General features: G+C 44.0%; 1 protein-coding gene across 4 annotated transcripts in view; it reads left to right on the top strand.

The window, feature by feature from the left end:
• The window catches only part of TMEM87B (transmembrane protein 87B), a 50,944-nt gene that overhangs the window by 12,630 nt on the left and 14,564 nt on the right, over nucleotides 1-23,750 (top strand). For 3 of the 4 annotated variants that reach the window (XM_070380062.1, XM_070380064.1, XM_070380065.1), the window contains 12 exons: nucleotides 992-1,126; nucleotides 2,291-2,344; nucleotides 4,372-4,462; nucleotides 5,905-5,966; nucleotides 6,341-6,524; nucleotides 10,881-10,980; nucleotides 13,279-13,372; nucleotides 14,927-14,997; nucleotides 19,320-19,429; nucleotides 19,522-19,580; nucleotides 20,801-20,904; nucleotides 21,187-21,260. In XM_070380062.1, coding sequence (XP_070236163.1) covers nucleotides 992-1,126; nucleotides 2,291-2,344; nucleotides 4,372-4,462; nucleotides 5,905-5,966; nucleotides 6,341-6,524; nucleotides 10,881-10,980; nucleotides 13,279-13,372; nucleotides 14,927-14,997; nucleotides 19,320-19,429; nucleotides 19,522-19,580; nucleotides 20,801-20,904; nucleotides 21,187-21,260 — 1,138 coding nt within the window. Of the gene's footprint in view, nucleotides 1-991; nucleotides 1,127-2,290; nucleotides 2,345-4,371; nucleotides 4,463-5,904; nucleotides 5,967-6,340; nucleotides 6,525-10,880; nucleotides 10,981-13,278; nucleotides 13,373-14,926; nucleotides 14,998-17,103; nucleotides 17,176-19,319; nucleotides 19,430-19,521; nucleotides 19,581-20,800; nucleotides 20,905-21,186; nucleotides 21,261-23,750 lie in introns of all 4 variants that reach the window. The other variant, XM_070380063.1, reaches the window with a different exon arrangement.

Genomic DNA, 23,750 nt, shown 5'->3' on the forward strand with positions numbered 1-23,750 from the left:
CTCTTTGGTCCTTGCCTGAGTAATTAGTTGTTAGTGATGACTGCTGGGGCGCCCCAGGTGGCGCTAGCAAGTAAGGAGCCACTTGACAGCGCAGACAGATGTAGGAGATGCGGGTTCGAACCCTGGGTCGGGAGGATCCACTGCAGAAGGGAAGGGCAACCCAGGCCAGTATTCTTGCCTGGAGAACCCCATGGACAGGGGAGTCTGGTGGGCTCCAGTTCATAGGGTCGCAAAGAGTCAGACATGACCGAATTGACTTAGCTCTCGCACACATGATGATTGCTAAATGGTGATTCTCTAATTCCCTGCTTTCTTCCACATTTACTAGCACCCTGCTATGAGAATGCACTCTCCCTTCTCCTTTATCAAGATGGACTCACTGATTTTTAGTTTGTTGGGTGGGTTATAATCTCTTACTGTTTTTATGTATTTTGCTCAAATTGTCCCATATGTGGCCAGTTGTTGTTTTTCAGTCGCTCCGTTGTATCCGACTCTCTGTGGCCCCGTGGACTGCAGCACACCAGGCCTCCCTGTCCTTCACCATCTCCCAGAGTTTGTTTAAACTCAAGTCCATGGCCTTCCGTTTGGCCATTGAAAGCCTCTTAATCTTTTCTTGGTGCCCGGGAGCTGCCACTGGGAGCCTGGTTTTATTCATCCTCCAGGAGCCTGGAACCGCGTTGTTAGTTGATGTGTGAGTGAAAGTCCCCCGCAGTCACTGGGGTTTTGCCGTCTGTGCTTTATGTTACTATGTATTTGGTTTATCTTTCCTTGTAACTGAATACTGCTTCTCTCTCTCAAACCCTTTCTACGTGGAGTAGAATGAAAGCAATCCCAGGACAAAGTGTTATACACAGAATTTTATGCAGAGCTTTTTTTCTTCTTGGTATTTTGTTCTACTGAATGTCTCAAGTGTTCCAAACAAAGTAAATTTTTGGTATTGTTTAGATATTAAGCGAAAATAAATTATGACGTAGAACTTTACCTTGTGTAGGAGCTGTCACAGAAACATGAACTTCCCGTCACTGAAGACTTTTGTGGCCATTATTTCAAGAACAGTGAATGCTGGACAACAAAAAATGAAAATGTAGAGTGCAGTGGTGATTTACAGCTGTTTCCCCCACTGAATGTGCGTATCTGTCTCGCCGTGTTGAGATCAGATGTATTTGTTTCCCGGTGAATATAAGTATCAATTTAACTTCTGTGCCACCAGTATTGTGATAAAGAAAGGTCTTAATTCATCAGTTTTTAGGTTCGGTTCTTTGGCGTGCGTGGCAGTACATAGTAAGTGGGATACTGGCGCCACTGTTTCACGCCTTTGTACCCGGCGCAGCAGCGTCCTTGGAAGAGGACCCTTTTATCAGCCTTTCGTGGTCTGCTGTCACCGCCTCCCTCTCTTCTGCCCACCCCAGGCGGGCCTTGGCCGCCCTCACCCCATCAGAATGGCTCTAGTCAGGATGGTCAGTGACCTCCCTGGTGTTAGACCCCACGTCCGTTGCTCTTACTGGAGGTCTGTCAGCTTACCAGCATTTAACACACTTGAAAACTGTCCTCTGTGCACTTTCTCCTACTAAACCTGGAAGACTGGACTCTATAATGCTAATAGTGATCATCCCTGGGTAGTGAGGCTGTGGGTCATTTTAACTGATTTCTTTTGTTCTATAAATTCTGAACTGAAAATGAAAATGTCTTTAATAAAAATTTTGGGGACTTCTGTGGTGGTCCAGAGGCTAATACTGGGTGCTCTTGATAGGGGACCTGAGTTCAATCCTCGGTCAGGGAACTAGATCCCCCATGCCGTAGCTGAGACCCTGGGTGCCTGAAGATCCCAGCGCTGCAGCTAAGACCTGGCGCAGCCAGATAAATATTTTTTTAAAAATCTAAAAAAACTTTTTTTTCAAAGGGTTCTTTTAAAAATTTGTGTTGAAGTATAATAAACATAAAATAAAGCATGCGTATCAGAAGTGTAGGGCTTAATGAATTTTCACAACCCGAACCCACCCCCATAGACCCAGATCAAGTATAGACCATCTGAGCACTTTGAATCCCCTTTGGGTTCCTAACATCCTCCCTGCCAATGGAAACCACTGCCCTGAAGAAGGAAGTAATTTTTCAAGTGTAGGATTTTGTTACGAGTGTTTAGGGTACAGTGAGATTTGTTCTCTGGTGTTCTGCCTTCAAATCTTTACTTTTTTTGTAACAGCTTTTTTTTCCCCCCCTCAGTTTGTTAGAACTATTTTTCCTTGTGGAAATGCAACAGTATAAAATGGAATTATTTTGCTCTTTTTTCCAGAATAAACAATTAATATCAAATACCGGAAATGTCTCAAACCAGGAAGGATCAACAGTAAGTCTCTTTCTTTGCCTTTAAATCAAATATATACAAGTTAGAGTAAGACTGAGCAGAATCTGCTGATGGATAGATACTCATGATCTTAAGTAGGGTGAGTAGAATTAGGAAAGAAAAAAAGAAGTGTAATTTAAAACAGTGTATATTCTTACATATGTCTGTGTGAATTTTGTACATACTTGTTTCTTTGTTTAAAAAATCTCTTTAAAGCCATAATTTAAGGGTAACTTCTGTGTAGTCTTCTTTTACTTTAAAAAATAAAATCACACTGTCACATGCCTTAGACAACGTAGCAGTGGGCTAGTCGGTATCGACTTTAGGGAAATAAAGAAATAGAAACTACGATGTAGCACCAGGTGGAGGGAAAATTTAGAATTGGGGGGAATTACTAAAAGTCACTTACTAAAAGACTGCCCTGGTGGCTCAGACGGTAAAGCGTCTGTCTACAATGTGGGAGACCTGGGTTCGATTCCTGGGTCGGGAAGATCCGCTGGAGAAGGAAATGGCATCCACTCCAGTACTCTTGCCTGGAAAATCCCATGGACAGAGGAGCCTGGTAGGCTACGGTCCATGGGGTTGCAAAGAGTCGGACACGACTGAGCGACTTCACTTTCACTTCACTAAAAGTCAGAAGACTAAGAGGTTGAGAGGGTTACAGAGAGTTGAGTGTAGGGGCCGAAAGCAGATTTAGGAGAGCTTGATGTTTGCTTTTAGACTGGACTCTCTGCTTTTATGGTCTTCTTCAACCATCTTACGGAATAGTCTGATAGTGGAAAGGCATTCAGCATGCAGTGGTGCTGAGAGTGGTGCTGAGCCAACTCTTTGCTTTGTACACATGCTGTCACAGGTGGAGGAGGAGGAAATGACAGGGAAGAATAGGAAATACTCAGGAAGGAGGCGTGTGAGAAGTTTGGTCCAACCACATGGGGGCGTTGGAGGTCCCAGGCAGTTCCCAGGCAGGCGGGTTCAGCTTCTCAGTGGGTCTGAACTCTAGCGACAGAGTACCTGAAGGAATCTAAGTTTAGCCCAGCAGTCCCTGAGCTTTTTGCTACCAGGGACTGGTTTCGTGGAAGACAGTTTGCCCACGGACCTGGGGTGGGGGGTGGTTTCAGGATGACCCAAGGACATTGCACTTACATGCCACCACTGATCTGCCAGTCAGAGCTCAGGCAGTAATGTCAGCGATGGGGAACAGCTGTAAGTACAGAAGGCTTTGCTCGCTCACCCACTGCCCACCTCCTACTGTGTGGCCCAGTCCTAACAGCCCAGGACTGCTACTGCTCTGTGGCCTGGGGGGGGTTGAGGACCCCTGTTTTAGCCTATATACTGTATTTGAGTCATTTCCAATCATGTTATATGACATCTTTCTTCCCCTGTTTAATTTTAAAACACACACATTTAACAACCAAATGCTTGATGATATTAGAAAAACTATTTGAAAGGTAATACTAAATATAGAATGGTAACTTTAGGAGGAAACCTGTAGAAATACAAGAAGTAGAAAATATTGGCAAGTGGAAAAGGCTTTTTCCCTCCTCCATCCTTTGGGTCTGGAAGGATGGTGGTAAAAAAAAAAAAATGGAGAAAATCCTTCTGCTCCCCACTATCCTTCTACAGCCCGCCTCTGTGTGTGTGTGTGTTTAAGGAGTCCAATTCGTTTTTTTTTTAAGCTGCATTGGGTCTGCCTTGCGGTGCCAGGGTTCTTTGCTGCAGCACGCAGCCTTTCTCTAGTCGTGGCACTTAGGCTTCTCTTGTTGCGGAGCACAGGCTCTGAAGTGCACAGACTCAGTAGTTGCAGCACATAGGCATGGTTGCCCCCTGGCATGTGGCATCTTAGTTCCCCGACCAGGGATCAAACCCGTATACCCTGCATTGGAAGGTGGATTCTTAACCACTGGACCACCAGGAAGTCCCCCCAGTTCGATTCTTAACGGTTGATTCAAAGCGTGGTAAACAGTTGTTTAGCTATATCTTACAAAAGCAATTTAAAAAAATAACTCAAAGGATTTTTTTTCCCGTTTCAGGATGTTGTAGCCAAAACACAAAGAGATGGATTTCATATCTTTATTGTTTCTGTTAAAACAGAAAAAACAGATGCAAGCTGGAATTTGAACGGTATAGTTAAATAGTATACATGTTTACAGTCTGTTTTTACTGTATTCTGTATTTTTGTCATTAACTCAAATCTACATTCTCTGTTAAAATACATTATTCAAAAAGAAATTTCTTTAATCACAAAAATGAATAATCTGTTTATTTCTGGGACTTAAAACTTTATGCTTATCTTAACTCTAATATTTATTTTTTTTAACAGACTAGAAATTTAAAATTAATTTAAGCTAAATTTTAAAAAGTTTTAACTTCATGGAGGGCTACAAAATTCTCCAGATTAAAATAAAAAAATTTTTAGCGTGTAGAAATGGGTGGGCAACACCCTAATTGTAGTTGAAATAGATTATATTCTGTTTCTTGAAAAAGGCCATCATTGGGGGTTTAAAAATTTGTTCTTTAAAAAGTTGAAAAAAGAAACAAAAAACATGTGATTGTAGCCGAGGAGTAGAAGCAGCGCCCCTGGCAGCCATGGCTCGTGTGCCCTGAGCTCCCCTGCCTGCCCAGTGAGGTAGACCCTCTGTCACGGAAAGCCGTGGCTCCTGGTGCCGAGTGTGAGCCCAGGCGTGCATCACGCAGTTTTCAAGGGAGCAAACGCTCTCATAGGTCCTGGAGTTGCCTTGTTGCTCACTTTCTAGGCTGGGCATCTGCTGGGCTGACAGCAGCCAAACAGCATGTGAGCATCCTGGGAGTTTGCAAACTGCCCTGATTCACCCACTGGGACGCAGAAGTGAAGCCACAGTCTGTCTCTGAGGGGCACCCAGTCCCAAGGGGAGGGAGAAAGCAATGAGATGAGACAGGCATGGCTGCAGAGGAGACCCAGAGCTGTTCTTCCCACTGAAGCTGGTAAAGAGGCTGCTCTGGAGAATGTGAAGCAGGGCTTCCTCCTGGAGGTGCTGTAATGGGCCAGACCATGCCACACAGGGGGCAGGGGCCCCGCTGCCATCCTGCTCCCCGCCTCCTTTCTTTGATACCAGTAGGCAGTTTTAAGTTTCTGCTGAATAGTAAATGGTGCGGTAGTAGTTGCTGAGCCCTGCAAGTCTTGTACTGTATCTGCCACTCTGTCACTGCTGTCTCAGACAGCAACCCAAACTAGAATCTGGAGTTCAGTAATTTGTCCAAGTTACATTACGAAAGACAAAGTCGTCAGTGAGGTCAGGGACTCAGCTAGGGCCAGTCTCCGACCAGGACTACTTTGCTGTCTGCATAAGAGCCAACTTAGCCCAAGCTGTATAACACCGTTTCTATAAGTAAAGATACCTGGATAAGGTTACATAATCAAACAACTAGTAATTATCCAGTACTTTGTGTGTGCTAGGTAAAAATTTAGCATTTGTTCACTTGGTTTATATTCTTGGAGCCTTCGAATGAGGTTACATTGAAAAACTTAAGAAAAACCTATTAATTTTAATACCTTAATTTCTTTATCCCCATCCTGCCTTCTCCAGTTTCTCTTTCTATGTTGGGACCTTATGGATATATCTCTGCATCAGATTGGCCTCTAATGATTGTGAGTATCTCTGATCATTTTTTTCCTTTTTTTAAAAATGAGTTTTGTATCCTAATTAGAATATTCAAAAAAACTTAAGAGACCAGTGGCAGTGATTCCTTAGCAGCTAGCACTGACATACCCTCTCTTTCTGGTTTCACGGTGACTGGGAGATAGAGGGTTGCAAACCTGAATGTAGAGATGCCAGTGCTCACCTTGTGTCAGTGCCATGCTGTTTTCCTTGTAACCTTGTGGTGCAGTGTCAAGTTAGGGAGCCTGATTTCTCCAGCTCGTTTTCTTTTCCTTGGCTATTCAGGGTCTTTTGTGTTTCCTAGACATCTCAATTTCAAATGATCAGAAGGCTTAACTGACTAAAATTGCTTCTCCTCCCACAGTTCTACATGGTGATGTGTATTGTTTATATCCTATATGGTGTTCTGTGGCTGATGTGGTCTGCCTGTTACTGGAAAGATATATTAAGAATCCAGTTCTGGATTGCAGCTGTTATTTTCCTGGGAATGCTTGAAAAAGCAGTTTTTTATGCTGAATACCAAAACATCAACAGCACTGGGCTATCAAGTAAGTAGTGACTGTGTCCGTGAACATGGTGTAAGCCAAGAGCCTCCTAGCCTTTGTGAGCAGAGCAGAGGGGACCCCCCCCTACCCGCCTTCTTCCAGTGGTTTGGGAAACCACAGTCCAGTCCTCCCGCCTGGAGAACCCCAGGGACGGAGGACCTGGTGGGCTGCAGTCCGTGGGGTCGCGAAGTCAGACACGACTGAGCGACTTCCCTTTCACTTTTCACTCTCATGCACTGCAGAAGGAAATGGCACCCCACTCCAGTGTCCTTGCCTGGAGAATCCCAGGGACAGGGAGCCTGGTGGGCTGCCTTCTCTGGGGTCACACAGAGTCGGACACGACTGAAGTGACTTAGCACCAGCAGCAGCAGTATAGATGAAAAGGACAGAAGCCAAGAATAGAGTGTCAAAGTAGGTCTCTGAACTAGGATAGCATGTGTATGGTCTTTGCTTTCTGTGTTCTTGCTGACTTTCCCTGATTTCCCTCCTGGGGAGAAAAAAATTCCCTAAAGTTCAGCTACCAGTGACTGGCTTAAAGCAGTACAGAATTCTGGACTGGGGACGTTGGGTGCTGCCAGTCCTTTAAACACATTTCTCTTTTTTTCATCCATCCTCTTTCTTCTTTCCCCAACAAAAAAGAAAAGAAAGTTTGGCCACAGGAGTCAGATGAGTAGTGTAGGGTGGATGGCGCCTGCAGCCTTTTACAAAGAGCTTCATGTGACCGTGGGAGGCACCGTCCCAGTTTACACAGTGGGACGTGGGACGCTGGCCGAGCATTCAGTTGGGCATCTTTAGACGTGTGCCCCAGACTGCTGAAAGATAGAGTGTGCTGTCTATACAGAGGGACTTCCCTTCCAGTGGTTAAGACTCTGTGCTTCCGGTACAGGGGGCACAGGTTTGATCCCTGGTTAGGGAACTAAGATCCCTTATGCCTCGCAGTGTGCCTGGTAAAAAAAAAAAAAGGTGGGGTGGGGGGCTGGTGGCCAGAAAAGTAAAGATACAGTGAATTTCATCACTGAACCTTTGAAAGAGAGATAGCTCAAAAAAGTACTCAGGATGTACTCGAATAGTCAGTTACAAATAGTGCAGATTTTCAAAGGGTGTAGTTATGTCATTCTTTATTTTAAAATCCTCTGGGGAAAAAAGGGTGAATTGGAATGTAGATGAGACAAATGCAGCATAATGTTGATAAGTATTGGTGCTGAGTGATAGTACATGGGAGTTCATTATATTGCTTTCTCTGTTGGAGAGAAAACTGTATTGTAGTTTCTCAAAAATTAAAAGTTTAAAAGGACAATATACAAAAGAATAAAGCAAAGTCACACATCTAGGGAGGCCTGTTGGGGGTGTTATTACTCTCTAAGAAGTTTTAGTGATGTATGAGCACGTGTGTGTGTGTGTGTGCGCCCTCCCTAAACCAAATGAGGAAAGGGTAAGTTGCTGCTTGTGACTGGTTGTTAAAGCGTTCTTGAGTGTCAGAGGAGGTAGGTCAGCTTCTTTGCTGCCAGTGGTGAGGAGTCTCTGTCTGGAGAAGGTGGTGTGAACTTGGGTGAGGGGCAGCAAAAGCCTGAGATCCGTGAAGAGGAGAGCCCACCTGCCACTCTCAGGGCCGTCAAGCCCTCTGAGACGGCTCCTCCAGGGCTCGGAAGAGAAAGCCCAGGCAGCTGTCCTTGTCTTTGAGGAGTCCTGTGGAAAAGAGAGGTGCCGGATGGAGCCTGGGCTGATGCTGCTTCCGATTTCCCCAAGTGTGGACTCTGAAACCCAGGCTGTCTTGCTTAGCATTGGTGCTGGAAGGACAGAATCTAGAAAGTGAAGCGGTGAAGAAACAGTGGTTGTTAGGACACAGCAAGGGTGCGCTAAGGATACGTCAGTGGGCTTGTGCTTCGGGTAGGCAGCAGGCAGATGTATAAACTTACTGCACGGTGTATCTGAACTTCTTCAAGGTATTGGACGAGGCCTCTTGTGGTTTCTTCTGGAGAGGATGGAGAAATGTGAGCTGAGAAGAATAATTAGGTGGATTAAGAGCTGGTTTCTGAGTGTCTTTTTCCTCCTTTCTGTCTTCACCACCAGAGCTCTCAACATTTCTTGGCTGGATTCTGGAGTCACCTCCTAAGCATTTTCCTCTCCTATATTCCTTCCCACGCCATTAAGTAGAGCAATCTTGATAAAATAAAGCTGTCCATTTTATTCTAAGGGTCAGCAAGCTCTTCCTGCAAAACGCTGCACAGGAAATCTTTTTGACTTTGGTGGCTCTGTTGCAATTTCTCAACTACTGTCTTAGGAGCTGAAAGATGCCACAGACAGCAAATGGACATGGCTACATTCTCCAGTGAAACTTCATTTCAAAGCACACGTCAGGCCAGATTTGGCCTAGAGGCTGTAGTTCGTCAGTGCAGTTTCCACTCTTCTTTTTGACTTGTCTCTGTTTGTTTATGGGCTGCTCTGTGTCTTAGTTGTCCAGCATGTTGGACCTTTAGCTGTGGCGTGCAAGCTTGCGTGGTGTCATGTGCAATCTAATGTCCTGACCGGGGGTTGGACCTGGGCCACCTGTGTTGGGCACAAGGAGTTTTAGCTACTGGAGCGCCAGGGAAGTCCCACTCGTATTTTTTATGGTCATTGACTTCCCATCAACTTTAGCAGCAAAACCAGACTCACGGCCTGGCATAAAACCCAGGTGAATGGGCCATGCTTCTGTCCCAGTCTGATTTTGGCCTCTCTCATTACATGCCTTGCTGCAGACCTGCCAAACTTTCACATCTTGCAGCATTTTTTTTTTTTGCCATGCCGTGAGGCATGCAGGATCTTACTTCCCTGACCAGGGATCGAACCCACACCTTCTGCAGTGGAAGTGCAGACTCAACCACTGGACCGCCAGGGAAGTCCCGTCTTGCAGCATATTTTGCTCTTTCTCTTTCTTCCTTCATGCCTCTGCATGTGCCATTTCCTTTGCTTTTCCGCTTTCCCTCCTCCGAACAGTAACTCCTACTCAGCCTTCACCTCTTCCCTTGGACTGCACGGAGATCAAACCAGTCCATCCTAAAGGAAATCAGCCCTGAACATGGGAAGGACTGATGCTGAAGCTGAAGTGACAATACTTTGGCCAGCTGACGCGAAGAGCTGACTCATTGGAAAAGACCCTGAAACTGGAAAAGAATGAAGGCAGGAGGAGAAGGTTGACAGAGGATGAGATGGTTGGATGGCATCACTGACTCAGCAGACATGAGTTTGAGCAAGCTCTGGGAGATAGTCAAGAACAGGGAGGCCTGGCATGCTGTAGTCCATGGGGTTGCAAAGAGTTGGAGACAGCTTAGCAACTAAACCACAACAGCCTTCAAACCCTGGTGTAGATGTCACTTCTGAGAAGCTTTTCCTGCCCCATGAGGTGTAGGTCGCTTTCCTTGCCATCCTGGGACACAGACTGTGTTTCCTCCAGCTCTTGCTGCATTCTGTCCTGCCCAGAGTCCAGGCTTCACAAGGGCAGGGAACATGGTGTTTCTTTTCCTGTGACAACCACACAGTGGGAGCGGAAATCAGTAAATGAAGGGGGCAACCTGGAGAAAAATGAGCTCTTGAGGACATTATGGTTTTCAAGTATTTACAAGACAGGAAGGGAGTCTGGGCTTCCCTGCTGGTTCAGATGGTAAAGAATCTGCAATGCAGGAGACCTGGGTTCGATCCCTGGGTCAGGAAGATCCCCTGGAGAGGTGAAGGTGAGGTGAGGTGAGGTGAAGTCGCTCAGTCGTATCCGACTCTTTGCGACCCCACGGACTGTAGCCTACCAGGCTCTTCCATCCATGGGATTTTCCAGGCATGAGTACTGGAGTGGGTTGCCATTTCCTTCTCCAGAGGATCTTCCCAACACAGGGATCGAACCCAGGTCTCCCACATTGTAGGCAGATTCTTTACCGTCTGAGCCACCAGGGAAGTCTCCAGGGTCAGGAAGATCCCCTGGAGAAGGGGATGGCAACTCACTCCAGTATTCCTGCCTGGAGAATTCCATGGATAGAGGAGTGAGCCTGGCAGGCTACAGTCCAGGGGATTGTAAAGAGTCAGACAAAAGTGAGTGACTGCTGCTACTAAGGAGCTCTAGTTCTTTAGCCTCAAGTGGGGGAGTGAGAACAGAGGGGAGCTTGAGGAGACTGTGCCCCATAGAGCTGATCTGATACAGAGTGAGTTCTTCAGGAGGTGGAGAATCCCCTTCACCGAGGTTGCAAACAGCATTAGATTAGATGACCTTTAAATTTAAATGTGGCTAATTCGTCTGAGGTCAGAATATAGTTGTAAGAGTACATGTGTAGAGTCTTGGCGACAGGCGTCCAGGTGGACCCAGAGCAAACGGTTTTCCTTCTTCCCCGTCAGCTCGAGGGTTACTGATATTTGCGGAGTTGATATCTGCGATTAAGAGGACTCTGGCTCGCCTCCTGGTGATCATCGTGAGCTTGGGATACGGCATCGTAAAGTAAGTGGAAAAGACACCGCACCTCCACCCTGTGAGCGTCCGTCTCCATGATACCCTCTGTGAAACTGGACAGGGAAATACCTGCCAGGATGTGTTTTTTAAGGGACTTTACATTTTTTAATCAATTAATTATTTGGGTGCGTCAGGCCTTAGTTGTGGCAGTTGGGGTCTTTGTTGCAGCATGGGCTGCTCTAAGGTGAGGGCTCCAGAACGCACCGGCTCTCTAGTTGTGGCACAGGCTTAGTTGCCCCGAGGCATGTAGGATCTTAGTTCCCTGACCTGGCTTCGAAGTCGTGCCCCCTCCTCTGCATTGAAAAGTGGATTCTTAACCACTGGACCACCAGGGAAGTGCCTTTAATGGATTTCCACGCACTGGCTGTTTTATGCATGTGTGCTCAGTGGCTTCAGTCGTGTGCGACTCTGCGAGCCTGTGGACTGTAGCCCGCCAGGCTCCTCTGTTCATGGGATTCTCCAGGCAAGAATACTGGAGTGGGTTGCCATTTCCTCCTCCAGGGGATCTTCCTGACCCTGGAGACTTTCCTGGTGGCTCAGATGGTAAAGCGTCTGCCTACAATGTGGAAGACCTGGGTTCGATCCCTGGGTTGGGAAGATCCTCTGGAGAAGGAAATGGCAACCCACTGCAGTACTCATGCCAGGGATTGAAAGCACGTCTCTTATCTCTCCACTCTCCTGCATTGGCAGGCAAATTCTTTACCACAAATGCCACCTGGGAAGTCCTGCTCTTTTATATTTTCCTCAAATAAAGATCCTAAGTTCCAGTAACTTTTTATAATTAGATGAATAATCAACTTTAAGGATAATGGAAAATTTAAAACGATTCTTGAGGCACGGGTCACTTTCTATTTCCTAGGCAGCACAGTTACGTGTTATAATTGTGTTTGAGATACTGTAAGAGAGCATGCTCTGACTAAACCCCAGGTCACCAGAATTTTTGTCTGAAGCCTGGCTATCCCCTGCAGATCCTATCAGGATCTTTTCTCCCTCTTACTTTTGAGTCCCTGGTTGTGAACATGGAGGAGTCTGTTCCCTAAGACTCTGATTCCCAGAAGCTCAAACCTTCACACTGAACCACAGCTACGTCTTTTTTTTTAATATTTATTTACTTGGCTATGGTGGATCTTAGTTGCGGCACGCAGGATCTTCAGTTGTGGCATGTGAACTCTTAGTTGCAGCATGTGAGATCTAGTTCCCTGACCAGGGATCAAACCTGGGCCTTGGCATTGCATGCACTGAGTCCTAACCACTAGACACCAGGGAATCCCAGAAATTTCAGTTCTATTTTCAAATTGCCAATTGCTAAAAATCATCATCTTTGCATATTCCTGACTCAGTTATACTTTCAAAGAATCCAAAGTGTTATTTTAATTCTTTTTAATTTGAAGAATGAAAGCTGAAGTCTGTTAGGACTCTTGTTTGGAGGTATTGAGAGAGAAAGCGGTGGGATTTGATTTCCTGACATCCTGCTCTTTCTCTGCCCACATCATAGAATCAATCAGTGGATTATCTCTGACAAGACACATCTCAGAATGGTTTACAATGTATGTTCGTGAAAGACTTAAACGATTAGTTCTGCCAGTGACCCTTAGAATTTGGCACTTTCTAGGTTTCATCAATCTTCTCGTCCATTCTGTAGACATAGTACTTGGGTTATGTTCATTATATTGCTTGAATTTCAGCAGCAAAATCTCCTGGTCTCAGAAACGTTGCCTCGAGAGTTCCCTGGTGGTCCAGTGGTTAAGAATCTGCCTTGCAATGCAGGGGACACCGGTTCAATCCCTGCTGCAGGAAGATCGCACGTGGTACAGCGCAGCCAAGCCCATGCTCCGCAACTACTGAGCCTGTGTTCTAGAGCCAGGAGCTGCAGCTACTGAGCCCTTACTCTGCACCTGCTGAACCCCCGAGCCCTGGAGCCCGTGCTCTGCAATAGGAGAAGCCCGTACATCACAACGAGAGAGTAGCCCTTGCTCTCCGCAACTAGAGAAAGCCCAGGCTCAGCAACAAAGAGCTTATTACTTAAAATAAATAATTTTTTTTAAGTGTTGTTTCACAGGCACCGATACAGTTTTAAGTCCTAGAGAAGGAGGCCTGTTTTTCCTGAGCCTGTTTCTGCCTTGTTCCCAGGGAATAGCCTGCTTTAAACAGAACCCCTCTGTGGTGGGAGCTGACGGGTGAGACTGGACGGTGACGTCCTTGGTGCTGGAAGCGGGGCCGGCTGCTGTACTCAGACGCACTTTACTTACCTTTTTCTTGTTTCCTGTTTCCTCCTCCTCATTCCAGGCCTCGTCTAGGAACCGTCATGCACCGGGTCATTGGATTGGGGGTTCTTTATTTTATCTTTGCGGCTGTTGAAGGCGTGATGAGAGTCATTGGGGTAAAAACTGCATCATTCCACTTGCACTTTTTTTTGTTGTTGCTGTGAAATACGACTTTACTTTCTTATCTCCTGAGATGAATTTTTAAAGATAGGAAATTTGTGAAAAGGGCTCAATTTTGAGTACTTCCCCCACACCCCGTGGACTATTTCTCTTTTTTAATATGTCCTGAAAGTAAAAGGCTAACCAGAGCAGTTTAAAAATGATACGGTTTTTGAAGGCACTGCCTGGTGTCACCCTAGGAATGATTAATAGTCCCATCTCAAAAGCGTTCATGGTTATTCTTTATGAAGAATGTTCATCTTTATCATTATACAGTCTGAACACGTTCATTTCTTCCTTAACCCTTCATTTAAACATGTGTAAGTGAGCAGAAAGTTAATTTTACCTTGTAAGCATGCAGACATTACATGTCTTCGCTCTTTTAAGCGTCAGGTACTTGTCCATTTTCCCTGACTGGTGGGCTCAGTATTGAGGGGACTCAGTGGCCCTACTCGTGGAGGAACCAGGAGGAGGTAGTGTTCTAGGGAGGAGTGGCTCTGGCAGCCAGGGCAGCAGTAGTTCACCCCAGAGAAGAGCGAGTATTTTTATCTTCGAAGACCACTAGATGTCTAGCTCTTGGTTTTCCTTCCTAATATGTTTGATGATGACTTAGTGATTAAGGAGCTTATTATTTATTTATTTATCTATTTTTGATTCAGAGAACTGTGTAATTTTTACTAAGACGTCTTTTGGGTTAGATAGTGAAATCAGACCATTGTACACAGAGTGAATAATCTGTACATTGCCACATACATTTACTTCACATAGTTTGATCTGACGTTTTAAAGACAGGCATTTGTCCAATAATGTTAAAAACCTCACCCTCCTTCCAGTGTCTTTGACATACATGCATTCTGGGTTAGAGACACCTCTCTTCATCTCTGACTCCTTGAAAGGTGCATTTATTATTACTTTTACATAACAGTGAAGAACTTTCTATTTACATACATAATTCATAGAAAGCTTATCTTTGCTGGGAAGAAAATAGAAAGGATAAACATCCCACAGGTAGATGATGTATTTCTTTACACTTTGACGTGGTCAGCATCTTAGATGTGGCGGTTTTGGGTGTGATTCTCTGTCAGCTCTTGAGTAGCGTGTGCATCCAGGCTGTGGTTTCAGCTCCTCTTCCTTGTTTTACCTTTTTCACATCCTTTCACCTGCGAGGGGAGGAGGAGGAGCCCATTGCTTTAGAAGCCGTGGCTGCGCGTTTGGTGAGGAGAGGGCAGAGAGAGAAACGGTTGACCTGAGTTGGGCGGGACGTGCTGTGTTTTGCTTGCCACTCCATAGCGCAGTTTTACGTTATCACTAGACAGGCTGAGGACAAACTAACATTTGTGGCTACTAAAACAGATAAATTCCATGTGCTCAAATACAATTCTGTTAGGCAATAAAATCTTTTATATAGCCTTTTATAAAATGATGAGAGGAGATAAACTGTTTTTCTTCGTCAGATGATTATTATAATGAAATTTTTACGTTCAGATTTTTTCCCTATTTTTGTCTTTCAGGGTTCTAACCATTTAGCTGTTGTCCTTGGTGACATCATTTTAGCACTTATTGACTCCATTTTTGTATGGTTCATATCCTTTACTGTGTCCTAAAGTAGTTTGTTGTTGTGTCATCAAAATCATACTATCTTTAATTTGTAATAGTAGCAGAAGACATATAATTATGCGTTATAGGAATTTAGTTGAAGATGAAAAAGTAGCAATTCCTCAATTTAAAAATATCTTTATTTTTTCTATTAGTTTAGCAAACTTAAATGAACATACTGAGGAATCAGGTAGAGGAGACAAGTACTTAACTAGGAGCAACATAGCAATAATAATTGCCATTTTACAGAGGTGCTGTGCAAACAGGAAAGAGAAATTAATTGCAGGCTGACAGTCCAGAAAGACTTCACGGAGATGGTGACATTTAAATTGAGACTGCACGGACAAATGGGAATTTACTAGGAGAAGAATTAGGGTTTCCCAGGGGCACTAGTGGTAAAGAACCCGCTTGCCAGTGCAGGAGACATAAGAGATGCAGGTTCGATCCCTGGGTTGGGAAGATGCCCTGGAGGAGGGCACGGCAACCCATTCCAGTATTCTTGCCTGGAGAAGCCCATGGACAGAGGAGCCTGGTGGGCTACAGTCCATAGGGTCACAAAGAGTCAGACACGACTGAAGCAACTTGGCAGGCACACACAGGAAAAGAACTGGGGGAAAAGCCTTCTGGGAAGATATGAGGGGACCAACTTACTGGGAGCAAGAAAATATAGAGACAGTGGCAGAATATCTCAAACCAGCTTGCCTGTAAGTACCACGTGTGGGAGAATCTTAGAAGGTGGGGCCAGAAGGGAAAGACAGAAGGACATGCTTAAGAGTTTAGAGTTCTTCGAAGGTGGAAAGTATCAAGGAGTTGAAGCTGCACAGGTGAATGGCATGATCAAATCTTCTAAGAGAGAACTCAAGGATGACTTTTTAAAAAATGTGTCAGAGGACTTGCGGTCCAGTGATTAAGACTTTACCCTGGGAGCTGGGCAAGTACAACTGCAGGGGAGGTGACCTAGCTACTGGGTCTCCCTGGTGGCTCAGTGGTAAAGAATCCGCCTGCCAATGCCAGAGACTCGGGTTTGATCCCTGGGTCAGGAAGATCCCGTGGAGGAGGAAATGGCAACCTACTCCACTGTTCTTGCCAGGAGGATCCCGCAGACAGAGGAGTCTGGTAGGCTAGAGTCCATGGGGTCATTAAGAGTTGGACACGACTGCGACTGAGCACACAGGCAGACTAGCTACTAGCAGGGCTCAGCATTGCCATCGCCAGCCTTCGTGTCTTCTCTTCTGTCATTGCATGTTTAGAAAATGAGCTTAAGATATCTGTTCGGTTTGGAATTATCTTATTTCTAAGCTTGGGTATGCTTATGTGAGGGAGCATGTGTTCCTCCATCAACTACTTGAGCTACAGACTTCGCATTTTAAAAACCTATGTTATCTTTTCTTCTGGTCATTTACACATGTGTGTTTCAAAGAATTCTTGCTCTTAACCACCCATAAGGTAGTTCATTGGGAAAAACACACAGTCATGCAAATTGGCCCAAAATTCCAGAGAAAAGTGGCTATAAAGGCTCTAATTCCGTCTGGATTTGAATGAGGCTAACTTGCCATCTTTATGGATAACTTTGGCTTTGGTCCAACACGTCATGAGCCAGACTCAGGTGGGGAGACACAGAAAATAAGGGGAAGGTTTAGCTTGCTCAATTACTGGTATTTTTAATTAAGATGTTAGAGATCAAAGTCATGAAGATATCCAGGAATTGAAATTCCCTTGGTTTGCATTTTATGGTGAGAGGAAAGGAAGTTCAACCTGAATTTCTGATGTCTGCTCTTAGATTGCTATTCTGTAGTTTTCATTACTGACATGAAGAGTCCACTTTCTCTGTACACAGAGGTAGTGGGTTTCCTAAATGATTACCAATGACAAGCAAAGAAGCAGGACCACATCCTGACAGAATCAAATGTTGGAATCTTGACCATGCTTCCTTTGCTTTCAATGAACCTAATCTAGCTTCTTCTGTAAGAATCTGATTCTACCTACAGTAATAGAAAAAATAGCCTGAAAATGCTAAAAAGCTGTTGCCTCCTGCCTCTCTTTTCCTGCTTGTTTGTTTTATTTATTTATTTATTTTGCTCTTTTGCTGCAGGCAAATGATTCTGACCTTGTGCTTCTGGCCAGCCTCCCTCTGTCTCTTCTTGATTCTGGCTTGTGCTGGTGGATATCCTTTTCCAACCACAGCAGCAGCACGTGCAAGGTGACTCTCCCGTCAGGGTGGTGGGGCCTGCATGCTTTCATTACTGCTTTAAGAGTATTGGGTCTTGATCATGTTTATTGAATAACGTGTATTTCCATGTCTGTAAGTCCTGACAGCAACCTTAATTGGTTGAATTGTGTTCTGATACAAATTGATCTTCTGTTGCAACTTAATGGGTCATTTGTGTTATTCATTTGTTAAATTGTGTCCAACTCTTTGTGACCCCATGGACTGCAGCACATCAGACTTCCCTGTCCTTCACCATCTCCCAGAGTTTGCTCAAACTCAAGTCCATTGAATTGGTGATGCCATCCAACCATCTCATCCTCTGTCTCCCTTTCTCCTCCTGCCCTCAATCTTTCCCAGCATCAGGGTCTTTTCCAATGAGTCAGCTCTTCGCCTCAGTGGTAAAGAACACACCTGCAATGCAGGAGACACAGGTTTAATACCTGGGTTAGGAAGATCCCCTGGAGGAAGGCATGGCAACCCACTCCAGTATTCTTGTTGGGAGAATCCCATGGAAAGAGGAGCCTGTCAGGCTATGGGTCCATGGGATCACAAAGAGTCAGACATGACTGAAGCGACGGAACACAGAAAAATTGAAAAGCAGCTTTGGTAGTTTTAGGACTAAAATGAAGTTTTTGATTAATGAAGTATTGGGAATTTAAAGAGGAGGCATAAATAAATCTAAAATGTGCCACTTACATTCCCCTTTGCTCAGCTCTGTGATGTATGTTCAGTGGGTGATCCCTACACAGGGCTTGGCAGGCTGCAGAGAAAGCTGCCCATGTTTACAGAGCTCTGGCTTGAGCACAGCCTCACTGCTGAGGAGCCAGTGGACAGGTCTCTCTCTGCTTCTTCATATCTGACAATGTCACTGTTTACCTGAGCCCTGTGCTGCTGGAAAATAGCCACCCCGAAGACAGCCTCCACCCTTTGGTGTTTGGGAAAAGGCTTAAAAGCTGCCTTTCCCCATGGGACTTCAGTGAGCTTCCCAGGTGTTCCCTTGTTTACTTACGACAAGGCCAGATACAAACCTGTATACCTACTGACTAATCTGGACAAAACGTCAGACCGCACCAAACTGACTAAGCCTTCTCCTTCCCCCAGGTCCCTGAGCTTTCATCCACCCACAGCCCTCTTTCACAGCCCTTCCTGAGAACCTACAGGCCTCAAGGAAAGTCATAACCCCGAGCAACTGGCCTGTCAGGCCACCCCCTGCCCACACCTGCCACTCTCGAGTCCTATCTACACCTCCTTACAAAAGCAAAGGGCTTCCCTGGTGGCTTAGTGGTGAAGAACCCGCCTGCCAATGCCAGAGATGCAGGTTCGAACCCTGGGTTGGGAAGATCTTCTGGAGAAGGAAATGGCAACCCACTCCAGTATTCTTTCCTGGAAAATCCCATGGACAGAGGAGTCTGGCCAGCTATAGTCCGTGGGATCGCGTAAGAGTCGGACATGACTTCCAACTAAGCAACAACAACAGTAATAAAAGCAAAGCCCTTCCCTGCCTGGCCTTTGGGACTCCTACAGATCTTACCATCAGAATATTCTCCATACTGCAGTAATCTCTTGAATAAATTCTCTCCTTACCCAAGTCCAGATTTATTTTACTTGACATATTTCAGTTTTTTTTTTAATTTGTAAAATGGAATTGATAGATGACATGACTTCTTAATTATGATCATTCAGAGTGTAGAATGAGAATAGACCAGAAACAAAAAAATAAGAAACGGAGACAGAAAACCACAAGCCGAATGGCACGTCCTGATGGCGTCTGCACCTAGCATTTAGTCTGTGTCCTGCTCTGTCCTGTGTTTCGAGAACTTGGCACTGAAGGAACACAACGTAGGTCTTGTCCTTACGTTCTTTTTCCTTCAAGTTTGTTTACTTAGTTCAGACAGTGGCACATTGTACAACAAAATCTGTAATAAAATTGCTATCGTGATTATACGTTAGTGGAGAAGACATTTTCTGTGTTTTTATTAGTTTTAAATTATAGGAACTCTGTGTAGCAGTAGTTTTGGAAATGTAGCAGAAGATTCTTATTTCATTTTTAATCTTAACTATGTATTATTATTTAAAATTTTTCCCTTAACTCTTTTTCACATTTTTATAAGTTTGGCACAAACTATGAAGACTCTCAGGCTAAGAAAGAACACAGTAAAATTTTCTTTATACAGGCACTTTACAAATACCCTCATCTTTGCCATACTGGGTAAGTTATCTGATTTTCTTTTATAATAAATTATTTTAGTATTGTACATGTCCCTTCAGAGGTTGACTTTTTTTTTTTTTGGTGTGTTTCAGCATCTGTAGTGTTTATGGTGTGGACAACTAAGACATTTAGGTTTGCAAAATGTCAATCAGTAAGTATAATCTTTCTATGTAAACAGTTTTCATTTTTAATTGTACTCTTTTATTTTGTGTAAGTTTGAAGAGTTTAGTTTGTGTTTGTAGACCAAGATAATTGTAATAGAGATATTCCATTTACTTGGAATTATTTTGTGCAGGATTAGAAAAACATTTGTCTCCTTTTAACAAGTCTGAAACAAAGTTCCTCCTAAATCTCCGTTTCCAATTTTGCCCTTTTCTCAGCTTCTTTTGTTGTATTCTGAAAAGGAATCCTCTCCCTGAATAGTCTAAGGTAACAGGAAATCGTTTTCTTCCAGCACACAGTGTGACCGGGTTGCTTTGCATCTAAGTGGGATTCTAAATCTTAAGCCCGACATGTTCCTAGGATTTTATACATGTTTATAGTATACTCATCATGAACATTCAGGAGATATTCTCCTTGGATTCTCTAGTTAGAAGATATATTTCTTAGACTGAAAATATAAAAGGCCCTTCTGGGGATTTCTTGATTTGGAAATAGCCTCTAGTTCTATATTGGTTGTTGTTCAGTCGCCAAGTCTGACTCTGCGACCCCATGGACTGCAGCACGCCAGGCTTCCCTATCCTTCACTATCTTTCAGAGTTGGCTCAAACTCACGCCCTTTGAGTCGATGATGCCATCCAACCGTCTCATCTTCTGTTGCTCCCCTTCTCCTGCCCTTATTCTTTCCCAGACTCAGGGTCTTTCCCAGTGAGTCAGCTCTTCCAATCAGGTGGCCAAAGTATTGGAGCTTCAGCTTTAGCATAAGTCCTTCCAATGAATATTCAGGGTTGATTTCCTTTAGGATTGACTGGTTTGATCTCCTTGCTAGTTCTATATAATTATAAAGAGCCCTGTGAAAACCCTGGACTTCTGCTGCCTTAGGGAAAATTTCACGAGAGAAGAAACTCTTCTTGTCTAGAAAATAAATTAATTGACCTCTGAAGCCCTTTTCAGCTCTAATTCTTTTCATGATACTGTTTAATTTGTTAGGGTTTTATTCACTGGATTGATTATAAGGCTCAACTAAGCATTAATATGGATTTTAAGATAGAATTTCTTAGTTTTTATGTTTCTTGAAAAAACATGTGCTCATTTTTTTTGAAGACTTACTGGTTGGAAGGATTTCATTAGTACTTGTCATTATATACTATTTCAGTGGGAAATCTGTTTATCAAAAATTAACTTTTCCTGTTTGAATCATCCTTGTTCTAGGACTGGATGGAACTCTGGGTTGATGATGCATTTTGGAGCTTCCTTTTCTCACTTATTCTTATTGTAATAATGTTTTTGTGGAGACCATCAGCAAATAATCAGAGGTATCTTACATAGTTGGGCAAGGATTTTGTTCATCTTCTGCTACAATGTTAGAAAAGCATTTATAGAAACCAGAGAAGTAGTTGTTGCTGTTAAGAGGTATACAGTCAAGTGGGGAGACAAATATAACAGAAGGAAGACAGTGAAAGGAGAGATACGGGGGAGAAAGGGGTCTCCCCGCAGGAAGAGGGAAGAGGGGTCCCTGGAATGACTGTTTCAGGTGTAAACTGAGCATTGAACAGGTTTAAACACACTAGTAAAACTGCTCCTTGTTTTTTATTTAGATATGCCTTCATGCCTTTAATAGATGATTCTGATGATGAAATTGAAGAATTCATGGTAACATCTGAAAATTTAAGTGAGTGATATGTTTTCTTACTAAATAACCATTGTATCTATTGTAACAAAAAAATACTGTGTCTCTACCTGTGATGCAAGGTCAGCAACACTTTTTTTCCTGTAAAATATTTTTAAGACTGTATCTGAGGAAAGCTCTATTACAGTAGACAGTCACAAGAAGAAAAGTCAGTAATTAAATTTTCCAGATTGTTACTGTAGTTGGAGCTTTTGTTTGCTCTTCATGTCTAAGTATTGAAGTCAGTATACTTGTTTTCCACAAGACTGATTTGGTATATATTGTACTTAGCTCCCAAATAATATTGATAAATCTTCTTAATGATGATTGCTAAATTTCTCGTAGCAGAGATATTAAAATTCAGTGTGTTGGTTTTGGCTCCAGTAATGATGGAATGAATTGTGTTGGACAGTCTTCCTGCTGATAGCTAGAATAAACTCTGGACAGAATTTTTTTTTAATTAATTGTTTAAAGGCACTGGAGAGCAATGAAAGGCAGGCAGAAACTGGAGGAACTTTCATGTTGAAAGAAAAGAGCCGCACTTAATAAGTTCCACATTTGTAGAGCTTCAGTCCAGAGTGTGTGCCCAGTCAATGAGACAGGCTGGAGCTCAAGCAGATAGGTGTAATCTCACTGATGCAAGGAATTGGAGAGTAAGCTTGGGGCTGTAAGAATGCCTGGAAATTGAGGGAAAAGAAAAGAGAGCCACAGAGGAAGAAATTCCACAGTCTTTAAAAAGTCTCTCTAATCTTGTCTGATGCCTGAAAGGGGCATTTTGAGACTCCAAAAGGCCAGGGGGAAAACAATAGCTGTTTGGTTAAGAAGCAGAACAGAAATTTCAGCACATGCCCACTGCAGAGTTTGAAATTCAAGGGCTACTTCTTAGAAATAAAGACCACAGTCTGGGACCACTGAAATTTACCCTAGGACTAGAGCTAAACTGAAATAAACCCTAATAAAATCTGAAAGCATGTCCCCCAAAGATTAAAGTGATCCAGCCATAATCTGAATGCCTTCTGGAACAAAACACTTCTCAGAGATAAGGGAATCCAGAATCTATAAGATACCATTCTCAATGTCCCATATACAATGATAAATTACTAGACAGGGAATGAAACTGGAAACTGTGACCCATAGTTAAGGGAAAAATCAGTCAATAGTGACCTAGAAATGGCCCAGATGTTACAATTAACAAGAAAGACTTTAAAAATAATTGTCATAAATATGTTAAAGAATCTATGGTGCTTTCAAACTGTGGTGCTAAAGAAGAGTATTGAGAGTTCCTTGGATAGCAAAGAGATCAAACCAGTCCCTCCTAAAGGAAATCAGCTCTGAATACTCATTGGAAGGACTGATGGTGATGCTGAAGCTCCAGTACTGTGGCCACCTGATGCGAAGACCTGACTCATGGAAAAGACCCTGATGCCGGGAAAGACTGAGGGCAGGAGGAGAAGGGGGTGACAGAAGATTAGATGGTCGGATGGCATCACTGTCTCAATGGACGTGAGTTAGAGAAAACTCTGGGAGATGGTGAAGGATAGGGAAGCCTGGTGTGCTGCAGTCCATAGGGTTGCAAAGAGTCGGACACAACTTAGCGACTGAACAACAACAACAAAGAATCTGTAGGAATAGATTGGTGAAGGCAAGAGAAATTTCAGGAGAGACATGGAAACTAAACAAAAAAAAAGAGAGAAGAAGAACCAGATAAAAATACTAAATATAGAATATCGGAAAGAAAGTGGAAGTGAAGTCACTCAGTCACGTCCAACACTTTGTGACCCTGTGGGCTGTAGCCCACCAGGCTCCTCCATCCATGGGATTCTCCAGGCAAGAATACTGGAGTGGGTTGCCATTTCCTTCTCCAGGGGATCTTCCCGACCCAGGGATTGAACCCGGGTCTGCCACATTGCAGGCAGACGCTTTACCCTCTGAGCCACCAGGGAAGCAGAACATCTGAAGTAAATCCATAAAATAGGATTAACAGTAGACAAGCAAATTGGATACAACCAAGTAATAGCATCTGTAGACAAAGCAAAAGAAATTTTTCAAACTGAAAACCAGAGACAAAAGGCTAGAAACAAAATGAACTAATTTTTGTGACCAGAAAGACAGTATTAAGCAGTCTGCTGCTGCTAAGTCATGTCAGTCCTGTCCGACTCTATGCGACCCCATAGATGGCAGCCCACCAGGCTCCCGTCCCTGGGATTCTCCAGGCAAGAGTACTGGAGTGGGTTGCCATTTCCTTCTCCAGTGCAAGAAAGTGAAAAGTGAAAGTGAAGTCGATCAGTCGTGTCCGACTCTGAGCGACCCCATGGACTGCAGCCCACCAGGCTCCTCCGTCCATGGGATTTCCCAGGTAAGAGTACTGGAGTGGGGTGCCATTGCCTTCTCCGATTAAGCAGTCTAACAGGTACATAATGGAGCTCTCGAAGAGGAAGAATGAGGCATAAAGAATATTTGAAAAAATATTGGCCAGAAGATTTCCAAAATTGA

Source organism: Bos mutus, chromosome 11 (assembly GCF_027580195.1).
Source record: "Bos mutus isolate GX-2022 chromosome 11, NWIPB_WYAK_1.1, whole genome shotgun sequence".
NCBI classification, from domain to species: Eukaryota; Metazoa; Chordata; class Mammalia; order Artiodactyla; family Bovidae; genus Bos; species Bos mutus.